A 14,683-nucleotide genomic window follows, 5' to 3' on the forward strand; every position below is an offset into this window, starting at 1 on the left:
CGTCCTGCGTACTATATTTGGGCACTATGCACTAAAAATTCTGCTAATGACACTGATGTGCATTATTCTAAAGAATGTCATGATGTTAAGTTTGAATTTATAACTCATTAATGGTGATGTGCTTCCATAATTTCAATATCCAGGTTTTTTAAATAAAAAAAGGAAAGAAATGAAAAAACTTTTAATAAAAAAAGAAAAATTTTGTGCAAAGAAAAGGAAGATTGTGACTAAAAGCAGCAGGATCAATAAAAAATCTGTCTATGGCAGACTTCATTTAGTAGAAAGTACAGATTATTTCTTACTGTATCTAATGATTCCCAAACTTATATTCTCAACTTAGACCTCCCACCAAAGGACTGTCCTATATTTCCAGCAATCTCTAGTGAAGGCTTTTTTTTTTCTTCCCATTTTCTTGTCAAGGGCTGCTAGCTATACCCTCTACCCCACCACACACAATATGTTAGCTGGGAGTCCCTATTATTTTTATATTTATATGTTTATGAATAATAGGCTGACATATGCACACATATGCTAATTTTTTAAGTTCTCATCTATTTAAAGAGGATAGGGAACATGAAGCTATTCAAGAAACTATTTCAAGTAAGCATATATGATTCATAGGTACAAGGAAATGTTTGTTAACATCAATTTTAGCTTTATAATTTGACTAAAGAAAGGTAAAAGTAAGATTTGAAGGAAGTGGAATACTCAGGAGGTAGAAAGAGACAGAGGCAAAGAATGTGAGGTAGAAAAACTCATCTCTGATTTTTTAACTTTTGTCTTCTTTTTCTGTTGTTGGCAAAAGGAGCATCATTATTTAACCTGTCACCCTGACATTCCTCACCCCCAGTCTAGATCTGACATGGGAATAGTCCCAGATTGTTATGAGGATTAAATGAGAGGACCTATGTTAAAAATGGCATATAAGTAGGCTCAAAAATACTTTTCAGAAAACTGAAATAATCCCTTAGCAAATTGTGGGGTTATTTCTTATTTGAGGCTGTGGCCTACTAGTGACAGAACTAAGACTAATTCAGGTGCTAGAAGAAATGAATAAGAGTACTTGTGTGGATTTGGGCAATTACTTCAGACATCTTCGGATTCAGTTCCTTCCAAAAGGAAAGACTCAAATTCAAAAAGAGAACAATTAGTTCTTTATAATAGCCTGTGACTTGTGTTGTGAGAATTCTTTGAGATAATTCAAAGTGCTTAGAATGTGCCTGGTGCATAGTAAGAACTCAGTAAGTGTTAATTGCTTTTATTTTTATTATTTCTCATGTTTTAAAAAAAAATTTTTTTAGGTGAACCATTTTAAGGAAACCAAATGTATGTGTTTTTACAGATAGAGGTAAATTGCCAATTAGAATGTGCATCTAATTTAGAAATCCAGTAGCAGCTGAAGAAATCTTGATGGTTTTCTCACATTTTTTTTTTTTAAGATTATATTTTTAAGCAATCTCTACATCCAGTGTGGGGCTCGAACTTAAAACCCCAAGATCAAGAGCCACATGCTCTACTGACTGAGCCAACCAGACACCCTGGTTTTCTTACATGTTTAAAGGTCTAAATCTCTGTAGTTATTGGAATTTAGCAGTCCTAATAATTTAGAGATTTATCTCTTTAAAAGAATATCTGTTGGTTGGACTACCTTGTTTCTCTTATTTCTGTTGGCTGTGTGATGGCAAGTCTGGCATATTCAATTGCAAAGCAGTGCCTAAAGGGCTTTATGAGATTAACAGCCGTGATGTTGTAATCTTTGAGCAAATCTATTGTAATTGCTTGTTTAATTGTCCATCTCCCTTGTTAGACTATAAAGTCAGCGAAGGCAGTGACATTCTTGCACACCATTGAATTTTCAGTGCCTAGAATGGTGCCTGGCACATGCTCCTATTCAGAATATTTGTTGAAGAATAGAGAGTGACTTCCCATTTGAAAACACATGGCAAGGGAGGGATTCTAAAAGATGCATCATGTATTGTAGTATTGAATTTCTGATTTTTGTTTGAAACCTGGTTTTGCAACAGTGCAAGTAATGGCATTCTCATGAATTTCATTTTCTCTCTTAATAGTAAACAAAGTGAAGGAAAATTTTGTGGAAAAGGTCAGACTGCAGAATCATTACAACCTAGGTTTGAATCCAAGCTCTGTGTCAACAGCTTAAGCTCTCCCAGCCTCAGTGTGCTCATCTCTTAAATAGGGATAGTTTCAAGTTAGGTATTGTGAGAATTAAATGAGGTGACATAAAAAATGGCACACAGAAGCTTCAACAAAAAGTTAGGTTCCTTTCTCCTTTTCTTCTCCTCATAGCACATAATTAAAAGTAATTCGGGGGCGCCTGGCTGACTCAGTCGGCAGAGAATGGGACTCTTGATCTCGGGGTTGTAAATTCAAGCTCTATGTTGGGTGTAGAGATTACTTAAAAATAAAATCTAAAAAAAAGGTAATTCAGCTTTTCTTTATTTCAAAGTAATCTGCATACTATGATGATACTTGGGTAAGAAATGGGAATAGTAGTAGGCAGGCTCCTATGGGAAACAGGTTGGTTAGACCAGAAATTGGGAAGCCAAAGGTAGTTCTAGCATTTTTTCTGACTGGGAATGTGACTTGGGGTAAATCACCTAACCTCCCTGGCCTGAGTTTGTTTCTATTAAGTGATAGCCCCCAGTGACGAATAATATTTGAGAAAGCATCAAAAGCACTGTTTTCTACCCCGTTAAAAATAAGTTTCTAGAATGTCAACATTAGCAAGAATAACAAGATTGGCAACAAAAAGGTCTTTAAAACAACATGGAAACACTGTTGTTTGTCTTGGGCACCTGAGGCATCAGAGCTGCCCCCCACCCCCCCGCCGAATTTATAATTGTTAATTTGCATCGTTCGTTTTTCTGAAGCAAATCAGTACATTTAGAAATCCATATTTCGTGGAGCTACTTAACTAATTGCTGCAATCAGCAGCAATTTATTTTATAACAGGGCTGTTCAGATCACTCTCAGGTTGGCATACCGTGCAGTGTTTTTTATGATCCTAGTTTTAATGATGAGTTTTAATAGGGGAAAATGGTTAATCTGTTAATATTCTCCTGAAAACCCTAACTTTAATATTTTCTCTTTACCCAAAGGTAACTTAAACGGCCATAGCAAAGTCATTGACCCAGTGGGTACACCAGCTGTTGGAGAGGCTGTCCCATTTAGAAGGACCTAGAGAGGAAAAGCATACCCTGTTTTCCCTCTTGTTTGGAGACCCTCATTAAATTACTCAGAAACAATCATCAGATAGCTGCTGTTCAAGTTAATGGCACCTCTGAGTCCCTGTCAAGAGAGCTTTATTTAATGCGCAACAGACCTGGAGTGATGCAGGTGCTTTTTCGGGCCCTCATTTAATTTAAGCTGCTTTAGTTGGCATGGCAACTAGTTGAGACATCTGGGAGACATTATGCTGGGGATTGAGACTTCAGAGGATTTCTGTTGGAGCAAAGCAGAAACCTTATCATAAAGTGGTGTGTGTTGCTTCTAAATTTCTGAAGCTATAATATTGTTAAATCTTCAAATTCAGGAATTGTATTGTACAGAGAAATCAAGTTTTTAAAGGTTTGGCCTGTTTGTTGGCTTGTTTTCTGTGAAGAAAAAACCCTTTTATTTGTGGAGTGAAAAATGTATTTCCCCTGAAGAGTTTACTTTGTTAAACTAAAACTTGATAAAACTTAATTCTCTGCAGAATTGTCATTTTAATCACTTTATAAAAATAATACATTTAAAATCTTTCAGTCTTCTGTGTTTAAAATATTTTAGAGGAGGGACACCTGGGTGGCTCAGTCGGTTAAGCGTCTGCCTTCGGCTCAGGTCATGATCCCAAGTCCTGGGATCAAGTCCCACATGGGGCTCTTTGCTCAGTGTGAAGCCTGCTTCTCCCTCTGCCCCTCCCCCCCATGCCCTCCCTCCCTCTCTGTCTGTCTGTCTCTCTCTGACAAATAAATAAAATCTTTAAAAATAAATAATAACTCAGTGTTAATAAATCAAAATAATTAAATACGGGGGAAAAAATAAATAAATAATAAAATATTTTAGAGGAGAGGAAAGCCCCTCTGCACAGAGGTAATAAACAAAATGGTAAAGATGGACAGGGGCTCTATGTGGTTTTGCCCTGGACTTTCTGGTTAATTTAAAAGTTTATCAACCTACCCCCATTCAATTTTTTTTCATTTTTATTAAGTTTTTTATTTTAATTCCAATATAGGTAACATACCGTGCTATATTAGTTTCAGGTGTACAATATAGAGATTCAACAATTCTCTACATCACTCAGTGCTCTGTCTCATTCTCTTTTTAAGTCAGCTTATCATCTTCTTAAGCAGAGGTATGAAAGTCGCACTCTCCTTTCTTAAGTATTACAACAGGCAATTGAATAAAAGGTTTTTCAGACTCACAGATCCTGAGGACAGTGACATGATAATCTAGTCCTTTGTGTTTAGCAGGGGGAATACCCGCTGGTTTATATTTTATGAGAAATTATACACATATGTATGTGGTCTTAGTAGAGAAGAATTGACTTTACCGTTTGAAATCATGCTTTATATTCATTTTCAGTACCTTGCTTTTCATTTTGATACCTGATATACTTTTCTCTGTGTTAGGGTTAAACCATATGAAATTATTATTTTTGTTGGTCAGTAATGGTCCAGTATTGTCAGTTCAGATCCAATAGATTGAGGGTGAACAACACCCTGATCTAGAAATACATGTTTTGTAATGCTAAATGAAATGTACGAATTTTTTTCTGAAATGAATAATTTTTTTAAAATTTTATTTATTTATTTGACAGAGTGAGAGACAGTGAGAGAAGGAACACAAGCAGGGGGAGTGGGAGAGGGAGAAGCAGGCTTCCCGCCGAGCAGGGAACCCGATGCGGGGCTCGATCCCAGAACCCTGGGATCATGACCTGGGCCGAAGGCAGACACTTAACGACTGAGCCACCCAGGTGCCCCTGAAATGAATAATTATTTATAAAATAATCTGGTTGTAGAACCTTAACCATTCCAGCCAATGTTTTCCTTTTCCCCTTTCTTTGAAAATGTAGTCTCTGTTAGAAGAAAGCATATGACATTATTTTATACTTTTCTCTGTTTTTGGCTTCTGTGTCGTTTATTCCTTTTATAAGTCAAAGCAAGATTTTTCAAGTGCCAGCAATATGAATTCAACCCGATAACTTGAAAATTAAGATGTTTTCTCTCTGCTACTTGCATGCATATCAACTGTCACTACTAACAGTAAAGATTCTGGCATCACAACTTGGCTACCCATTTTGTAGATATGAAAGGTAGAATAGAATATAACCTGCTTTTTACTTCCATGCAAGAACTTTTCAATCCTTGCAGGAACAAAAAGTTATCAGACTCATCAGACATGACTGACAGCCCATACAGATAAGTGCATCATACTGTCTTTAGGAATTTTTTTTTTTCCTGAGTAAAGTCTCAAGTTAACAACCCTTAATACGGTGATGGCAGTTGTAAAGTTTTTTTGTTTTTGTTGCTGTTGTTTATGTATAATGTTTCTGTTTTTGGTCCTTTGAGATTTTGGAACCAACTCAAAAATATTGGGACTTCTGATTAAGGCTTAATGGTACAAGTAGAAGTTTTTTCCTATCTCTATGATAAGATTTCCTAGTGGGGAAAAAGTTTTTAAGTATATACAAGAGGGAAATAGTAAGATTCGGATCTTCTTTTTCTATCCTGCAGAAGACTAAAGCTTTATTCCCTGGAGCTGAGTTATGGTGTCTTCGGCCCCTTCCCCAACTCATACAGAACCCTGGCAGCCTGGCCTGTGCCTTCTAAGACAGAAGTTTGGAAGACTTTTCTCCAGAGAAATGGATTAACCCAAGAGAAAGGATCTATACATAATTGAGGATCCCTCATGAAACAAAACTATAAAGCTCTAAGCCATCCCACAGAGCTACATTACAGTTACACAGTAATAACCTAAACGTCCAGTGTTAGGGATTGCTTAAGTCATGACATATTCCAAAAAATGGAATACTATTTAAGCACTTAAAATTATATAAAAGAATTATATACCATGGAAAGTGTTCACAAGTTATTTTAAATGAAAAAATAAATATATGTAATATGTTCTACTTCGACACCATAATTCCACTTACAGGAATGTATTAGAAAATAATCATTCACATAAAGATATGGATAGAGATATATGATGTTTATCTCAGGCTTATTTAAAGGAAAAAAAATTAGAAATAACTTGGATTTTCAACAATGATAGATTGGATAAATGAATTCTATTTGTACATTAGAACACTATATGGTCATAAGAATTCTGCTTTATTAGAATATTTAATAACAGGAGAAAATGCTTAGATTTTATTAAGTTAAGAAAACAGGCAGCAACACCATGTATATGTTATAATCCCAATTTCAAATACACACACACGTGCACACACACACACACGTACAACATTTTCACAAAGATGTTAATAGGTTCGTTCACAGAGGTAGGATTCTGGGTAGTTTTTCTGTTCCTTGGCTTTTTTGTATTTCCCCAGTTTTCTACAGTGGAAGTTTTTTTTAACTTTTTTGGAAATTTTTCAAAAATACAGAAAAGTAGAGATAATCATGTAATAACTATCATTTACCCAATACCCAGATTCAACAATTATTCATCATTTTGCCAATCTCATTTCCTCTCTCTTTATTGAGGGCCAGAAAAAGAAGGCTGGAGTTATTTTAAAGTAGATCCCAAACATCAAATTATTTTACCTATAAATACTTAAATATGCATTTCTAACTGTTAAGGACTTTAAAAGCCTAACCATTATGTCATTTTCACACCTAATAAAATTAGCTAATTTCTTAATATTCCCTGATTTCCTCAAAGATCTCTTTTTTAATCAGGTTTGTTTGAATCAGGTTCTAAACAAAGTCCATATATTGCGTTTGGTTATTACATCTCTTTAGACTCTCTTATCCCGAACATTCCTACCTTCCCTTACCCTCACATACCCACCCTCCCCTTTTTTTTGGTCATTTATTTGTTGGAGAATTTTTCCTGAAGAATGATCCACACTGTGTTTGATCCACATTGTGTGTTTAGCTGATTGCTTCTTCATGGTGTCTCTTGTTCTTTTATTCCCCATATTTCTAGTAAACTGGTAATTGGAGCTAGAGGATTGATTATATTGAGGTTTGTTTTTTTTGTTTTTTGAGAGAAGCTACGGGGGGCAGAAGAAGAGAGAGAGTCTTAAGCAGGTTCCATGTCCAGCGCAGAGCCCAACACCAGCTCAACATGGGACCTGATCTCACAATCCTGAGATCATGACCCAAGCCAAAATCCAGAGTCGGACGCCTAACCGAGCCACCCAGGCACCCCTATATTGAGTTTTTTTAAAGACACGAATACTTTTTTGGGCAGTGGTGTGAATATCACATAGACATAATATCGCACATTAAGTGTTGCTAGGGTTGAGTGGTGGATTGAGGTGATGCTCATCAGTCTCATCCCTTTCAAATGGTTTTAGCAGCCATTGGTAATTGGTGCCTGTATCCATGATGTCATAGAGGTTGAAAAATGGCAATTTTTTTTTTACTCACGTAGCATTGCTTTTGCATTGATTAGCTGAAAGTCTTCTATAAGAAACAGAGTGAACATATAGTATATTTTATTACAGTTTTTCAAATTATAACTCAAAAAAAGGAAAATAAAATCCAGCCATTGAAACAATCTTAAACACAGTCAAGTCCAACTTTACTACTGTGTAAACCTTAGGTTACTTGCCTTCTGTTAGCCTCAATTTCCTCATCTATAATTGGGAATACCACCACCTCCCTTGTAGGATTGCCATGAAAATTAGATGAGATGATATATTTAAGATACTTAGTAGAGTGCTGGTGTACCTAGTTACCCATACATATATATGTGTGTGTGTGTGTGTGTGTATGTATATATATATAATTTCATTCACCCAACAGATGTTTATAGGAGACATAACTGTATGTAGGCATTTGTTTCTGAGAATTTGGGATAGACTTGTGAACAAAACAGACAAAAACCCTTGCCCTCATGGGGCAGGGTTGGGGAGACAGATAAACAATAAACATAATAAGTAAATTATGTAGGGTAAGTACTAAAGGAAGAAAAAGTAGAGCTATGCAAGTGGGTAGCTATTGTATAAGGCATGCAAGATGCAGTATTAAATGGTCAAGGTAGGCCTCATTCAAAAGATATGATTTGAACAATAACACAAAGGAGGTGAAAGCCATGGTGTCTGGGGAAGCCCATTCCAGGCGGAGGGAACAACTAGAGCAAAGGCCTAAGGTCAGAGTGTGTCTAGTATGTTTAGAGAATAGCAAAAATGGTAGGAGAGAAGGTCAGAGAAGTAAGGAGGACAGATCATTTATGGCCATGTTAAGGACATTTTAAGGACTTTGGCTTTGACTCTAAATGAAATGGGAAACTTTTGCAGAAGAGTGACAATCAAAAAAATGTCCTGTGAAATGCAGCCAAAAAAATAAGATGAATTGATGAATGGAAAGAGCCATGGATAAACATGAACTAAAGCAAATATGGCAAAATGTTAAGTGTAGAATCTAGGGGGTGGATGTATATATATGTGTGTGATCACTCTTTAATTCTTTCAGGTTTTCCATGTGTTTAAAAATATCTGTAAGAAAAAAATTTAAGCTATTAAGAAAAAACCCAAATCTAACCCTGGTAATAATATCGTAATTTAACTGATATGTATTGTTTTATAGGATGATTCTAGCATGTCACCGAAAACTCTCCTTAGGAAATTCTACATGAGAAATCTCATTTCCTCACTAACCTTCATTATGGAATAGAATGTAATTCTTTGGAAAGAATCTGATTAATAAAACCTAAAATAAAAGTAACCTAAGAATATAAAAACATTAAAAATTACATTTTCTATATAGTAAAGTCACTGTCAATATTTAGACAAAATAGAAATATAAGAGTCAAAAATTTATTCTGGCTGCTGTGTTTTAGAAATCTAAAGGTCTTGGGCCAAGGGAGGTAACAGTGGACATGTTAAGAAGTAGTCTAATTCTGTGGCTAGATTTTGAAAGAACCAACAGGATTCCCTGATGGATTGGAGGTAGAGTAAGAGAGAAAAAGAGCAATCTGGGATGTCTCCAAGGTTTGTGGCTTGTGGTATGAGCAGCTTGCTGGAAAAATAGGTTTGTTATAGCAAAGCCTACAACTAGAATAATTTGGTGGGGGGAAAATGGAGAATACACGTTTGGACAGTTTTGGACAGTTTGAGATGTCAGACATCTAGAGGAGATGATGAGTAGACAGTTTGATAAACAAGGCTGGACTTAAGGAAACAAGATTAAGTAGAGATATAAAATTGGGAGTCATCTGCATGTATATTGTTTAAAGTCTTGGGATTGGATCCAATTACCCAAGAAAGTGAGTGTGGAAAGACAAGAGGACCAAACCCTGGGGCATTTCAACATTAGTGGTTGGAGAAGGGAAACAACAAAGGAGGATTGAGAAGGAACAACCAATGAGAGAAAAGCCAACAGTTGGGTGTTCTAGAAGCCATTTGAAGAAAATGTCTCAAGGAGGGCGTTTTGACTGTCAGGTGTTATCAGTTACTAATTCTCCTCCCTACTTTCAACTTGTTACTACCTGTTTTTGCTTTTTAAAATGTTAAATTAGAAGGGTTTTTAAATCACTCTCCCCAGATAATGACCACTTACTTACAAGAGTCTTTAAAGCTCATAAAAGTAAAATCCAAAGCCTAACAACACTTTTTAAAAATTTGAGTTTTGAAAGCAGACTCCTTCTCATCTTTATTTTTATATGCCTAGCATTTACCCTTACAGCAAGCATGTAAATGCTAAAACAGGAGTCCTGTGACCGTCTTAGTTCATTTATAGTTCATGCCAAGCACCCTAAGACTACAGCTGCCCCTTAAGATTGTCTATCTTCTAGGACTAGCTGTGGGACAATACTGATACAAGAAGTGTTTCACAGGCTGTCGGGTGGGTTGTCCTTTCAAAAGATTCCATAATATTGCTCTGCAAGAAGAAAGTTAGGATCTGAAGAACTAAGAAAGCGGAACAACTGCAGCCCAGTAACAGCTCTGCTTTGTTGTTGTTTTGCCTTTCCCTGCTTTGAGTTGTACAGGGCTAGGGGAGCTTTAGTGTTCCAACTCAGAACATGAAATTGACTTTCACGAGGTGTCCAAAGAATTTGAAACCTAATAGGAATCTCCTGAAATCAAGGGTAGTCTCCCCTTGTCTTAAGGAAGGTTAAAAAATTTAAATCATAAAATTCACCCATACTTGTAATGAGTCCTTAACTGCACAGGGTAAGACATGAATTTGTCCTATTTTAGATAAAACAAAAGAGTTACCTTCATAAGAGTTCTGAATTCCACATCTTCATTGCTCCCCAGGCTCCAGCCTTTGATTATCTGGCATGTGTTGTTTGAACAAAACCCTGAGAGTATAAAAGTACAAAACATAGGAAGCTTAAAACTTAATAAAGGAGCCATAAATGTAAAAAAAAAAAAAAAAGTTAAATACTAAAAGAATTAAGATTGTAGATAGACTTGGATTTGAACTAATCATTTTACGCATTTCTAGGAATACTATTCTTCACAAAGCAACTTATGCCACAGTTGATGGGTAGGTTGTCATCCTTTCCATTGGTGCCATGGTGGCCTAGGGTGAGACCCCCAATCCTCTCTTGTTTGGATTCAGAGGATGCTCCAGTAACATGTCTGAATAGATCCTGAGACTCTTTGGTCTTCACATTCTTCCTGGCCTGGCTGTCATTTAAAATGTTTATCCTTGGGGCGCCTGGGTGGCTCAGTCAGCTAAGCATCTGCTTTCGGCTCAGGTCATGATCTCAGGGTCCTGGGATCGAGCCCCGCGTCGGGCTCCCTGCTCAGCTGGGAGCCTGCTTCTCCCTCTCCCTCTGCTGCTCCCCCTGCTTGTGCTCTCTTGCTCACGCACGCTCTCTCTCTAATAAAATCTTTTAAAAAATAAAATGTTTATTATTTTTGAGAAGATATTTGCCAATGACATACCCAATAAAGGGTTAGTATACAATATATATAAAAAACTATGCAACTGAACATCCAAAAAAAATAATTAAAAATGGGCAGAAGACATACAGATGGTCAACAGACACATGAAAAGATTCTCAACATCTCTTGTCATCAGGGAAATGCATATCAAAACTACAATGAGATGTCACCTCATACCTATCAGAATGGCTAAAATCAACAACATAAGAAACAACAGGTGTTGGTGGATGTGGAGAGAAAGGAGCCCTGGTGCGCTGTTGGTGGGAACGCAAACTGGTGTAGCCACTGCGGAAAACAGTATGGAGGTTCCTCAAAAAAATAAATAAATAAATAAAATGCCTTAGGATCCAGTAATCTCACTACTGGGTATTTACCCCCAAAATACAAAAACACTAATTCAAAGAGATATATGCACCCCTATGTTTATTGCAGCATTATTTACAGTAGCCAAATGATGGAAGCAACCCAAGTGTCCATCGATAGATGAATGGATAAAGAATATGTGGTATATAGATACACACTGGAATATAAAAAAGAATGAAATCTTGCCATTTGCAACAACCATGGATGGATCTAGAGGGTATAATGCTAAACAAAATAAGTCAGTTGGAGAAAGACAAACACCATATGATTTCACTCGTGTGGAATTTAAGAAACAAAACGAACAAAGGAAAAAAACCAGACTCTTAACTACAGAAAAAAATTACCAGAGAGAAAGTGATTGGGGGGATGGGTGAAATAGGTGAAGGGGATTAAGAGTGCATTTATCATGATGAGCACTGAGTACTGTATAGAATTGTTGAATCACTATATTGTACACCTGAAACTAATAGAACTCTGTGTTAACTACATTTGAATTAACTTCAAAAATGTTTATCCTTATTTTTCTTTTGTAATGCTAATTATAGAGACAGTTTATTTCTGCTAACTTCTAAATGGTAAATTCTTTAATTTTGGCAATTTTTTTATCTTGTGAGGGCTGGAATTTTTACCTCTGTAATGCTGTCTAGAAGCTTTCTTTCCCTAAGCTTTTCCCAGCTTTAAGAATGGAAGTTATTCTTTAGACCTAGTGCCGACTTTGAGGGGATTGGGGGCTGAATTCTTGGAATTCTCCTTAACTTAAAACCTCAAGATATGTTGTCACAGAATTGATGCAGAGTGACCTACATAAAATTATCGTCTCTCCTCAACCACTCAGCTCAGATCATGTCAAAGTTTTTCTTTATCAGATTTTGCGAGGTAAGATTTTCTTTTTGAAGAAAAAGGTAGTGGCACTGTATAAGTGAAATGTTTTGCTTTTCATTTGAACTTTAATCTGACCTTCCAAGGCTTTTTTCTTCCCTAAAGACTTTTTTCTTTTGACCAAGGTATATTTAATGATCTCTACACTTGATGTTAAGAGGCTTTTAAGAGTGGCCAAATGGTTCTTACTTTCACTGATAGAAGAGAAAGCCCTAATTCATTACTCAGTTAAGTAGGTTAATCTAGGGAGGTATATAAGCAGGATGGTTTGTGGAACCCTGTGGTCTGTCACAAAGTTTCCTTTATACAGCCTTTAGTAGGAGTATGTGGCTGGCATCAGGTGACTCAATTGAAAAGTAACTATGTTCCTTATGGATGACATTTATTCTTCAAGTGTGGTCCAAGTGTTGGCTGGTATACCTGAGTCCAACTCTAGAAAAACAAGACTCTTAAAGCCAAAGCATCAAGGAGGCTGAGAAACAGCAATATAATTCTCCAGACCGGCTCATTAAAGAGCACTGACTTGATAGGCAGTTTGAACCGACATTGCTAGAGCTTCTTCTGGCCATCAGGTATATCCTCTGGAATTTTGCTGTTACAAATGGAGAATCGTTTAAAGCTGACACAGCTTTCTTACCTAGTAAAACACTCTTCTCCCTCCGCTCCCACACCAGGATTCATAGATTCAGGTATTCTTTATGGAGATTAAAAAGCATCTACCAAGAGAATGAAAACACACACAAGGCGTTAAAACTAGGATGTTCACCTTCCATAGATGTGTTGATATTCTGTGGCAGGGGACAGAAGGAAGATAGTAGATATTGGGTCTTTTTTTACACTTATAAAAAAATATATGATTTGCTGTGTTTTATTCAAAAGACTCAGCCTTGAAGCTGTGACCTTTTTCTAACAGTGCTAAAACTCAGTCTTTTAATATGTCAAAAATATTTTAAAGTAATTAACTACCCCTCTTGAATCTGGGTGGTGGGGAATACTACTGACAAACCTGGGCAGGTTACTGAATTTTGTCTTACCAGTGAAAATCTGCCCTGGGACCCCTCCTGAATCTCAGTGGTGGGGAATACTACTGACAAACCTGGGCAGGTTACCGAATTTTGTCTTATCAGTCAAAATCTGCCCTGGGAAGGGCTCCCTGGGGGGTATTGAGGATTTGTTGGAGCTGGCTCAGAATCACAGGTTGAGAGTACCAAGAGCAGAGCTCCAGTAGCCGCCCACACTTAGGAACAATTCAAGGATATTGGTATGGTCAACTTTAATTCCAGCGCCTGAAAAGCTTATCTATATTTAAACCTAACTCATCTTTTGAATTATAGGCATTATCTGTAGATTGTGCAACCTTTGATGACACTTTATTTTACAAAATTACAGTTTTTTGAGGTAGGACTAAGTCAAGCTTTTAATAACGTTTATTATGCCATTATTTAGAGAACAATCTTAAATCCTGTATTCTCTGTTACCGTGGTTTTCCCCAAATCATTGGTTGAGTGAAAAGAATTAAATATCTGCAATTAAATCCGTTTGTTATTTCAGGTTTGAAATATCTCCATTCAGCTGGCATTTTACATCGAGACATTAAGCCAGGGAATCTCCTTGTGAACAGCAACTGTGTTCTAAAGGTAGCTTTTCAGTTTCTTTAAATATCTGAGAAAAATTTAGAATGCCAAGGCAGGTTTAAGAACAGTGTGTTTTTGTGAAAGAGTTAAATTTATTTTTATCACTTTACCAAATAATTAAAGAACCGAGTTTTCTCTAGCAGTATTACTAGTCATGGCCATAGTAACTGATTTGTCATCTTGACTCGTGATTTCTTCATGATAGTTTGCATATGTTTTGGAAACACTGAAATTGGAATTATTACAATGTGACCAGAAAGAAGATAGAGAAGGTAATTTCTTTTTAGATTGTTCCAATGCTAAAGGAAGTATATATCAAAAGAAATATTGCAAGACTAGTAAGTTATTTATATGAGAATGAAGTATGGCTTTCAAGAAGACTGTTTTTGCACAGCTAACATTTCTATGCCCTGTGTGACTGAAGTAGCCAAGTAAGGAAGTGGAAACACTTAAAAGTGAAAATACTAGGGGCGCTTGGGTGGCTCAGATGGTTAAATACCTGCCTTTGGTTCAGGCCATGATCCGGGAGTCCTGGGATCAAGCCCCATGTGGGGCTCCCTGCTCAGCAGGGAGTCTGCTTCTCCCTCTGCCCCCTCACCCTGTTCATGCTCTCTCTCTCTCAAATAAATAAAATCTTTTTTTTTTTAAAGATTTTTATTTATTTATTTGAGACAGAGAGAATGAGAGAGAGAGAGCACATGAGAGGGGGGAGGGTCAGAGGGAGAAGCAGGCTCCCTGC

General features: G+C 36.7%; 1 protein-coding gene across 1 annotated transcript in view; it reads left to right on the forward strand.

Moving 5' to 3' along the window:
- Positions 1–14,683, forward strand: part of NLK (nemo like kinase) — a 167,823-nt gene that overhangs the window by 122,971 nt on the left and 30,169 nt on the right. Inside the window, exons 4-5 of the mRNA XM_081805422.1 lie at positions 12,201–12,307; positions 13,862–13,947. Of these exons, the coding sequence (XP_081661548.1) occupies positions 12,201–12,307; positions 13,862–13,947 (193 nt within the window). The remainder of the gene's footprint in view (positions 1–12,200; positions 12,308–13,861; positions 13,948–14,683) is intronic.

Source organism: Leptonychotes weddellii, chromosome 15 (assembly GCF_054177405.1).
Source record: "Leptonychotes weddellii isolate Sample4059 chromosome 15, ASM5417740v2, whole genome shotgun sequence".
NCBI classification, from domain to species: domain Eukaryota; kingdom Metazoa; phylum Chordata; class Mammalia; order Carnivora; family Phocidae; genus Leptonychotes; species Leptonychotes weddellii.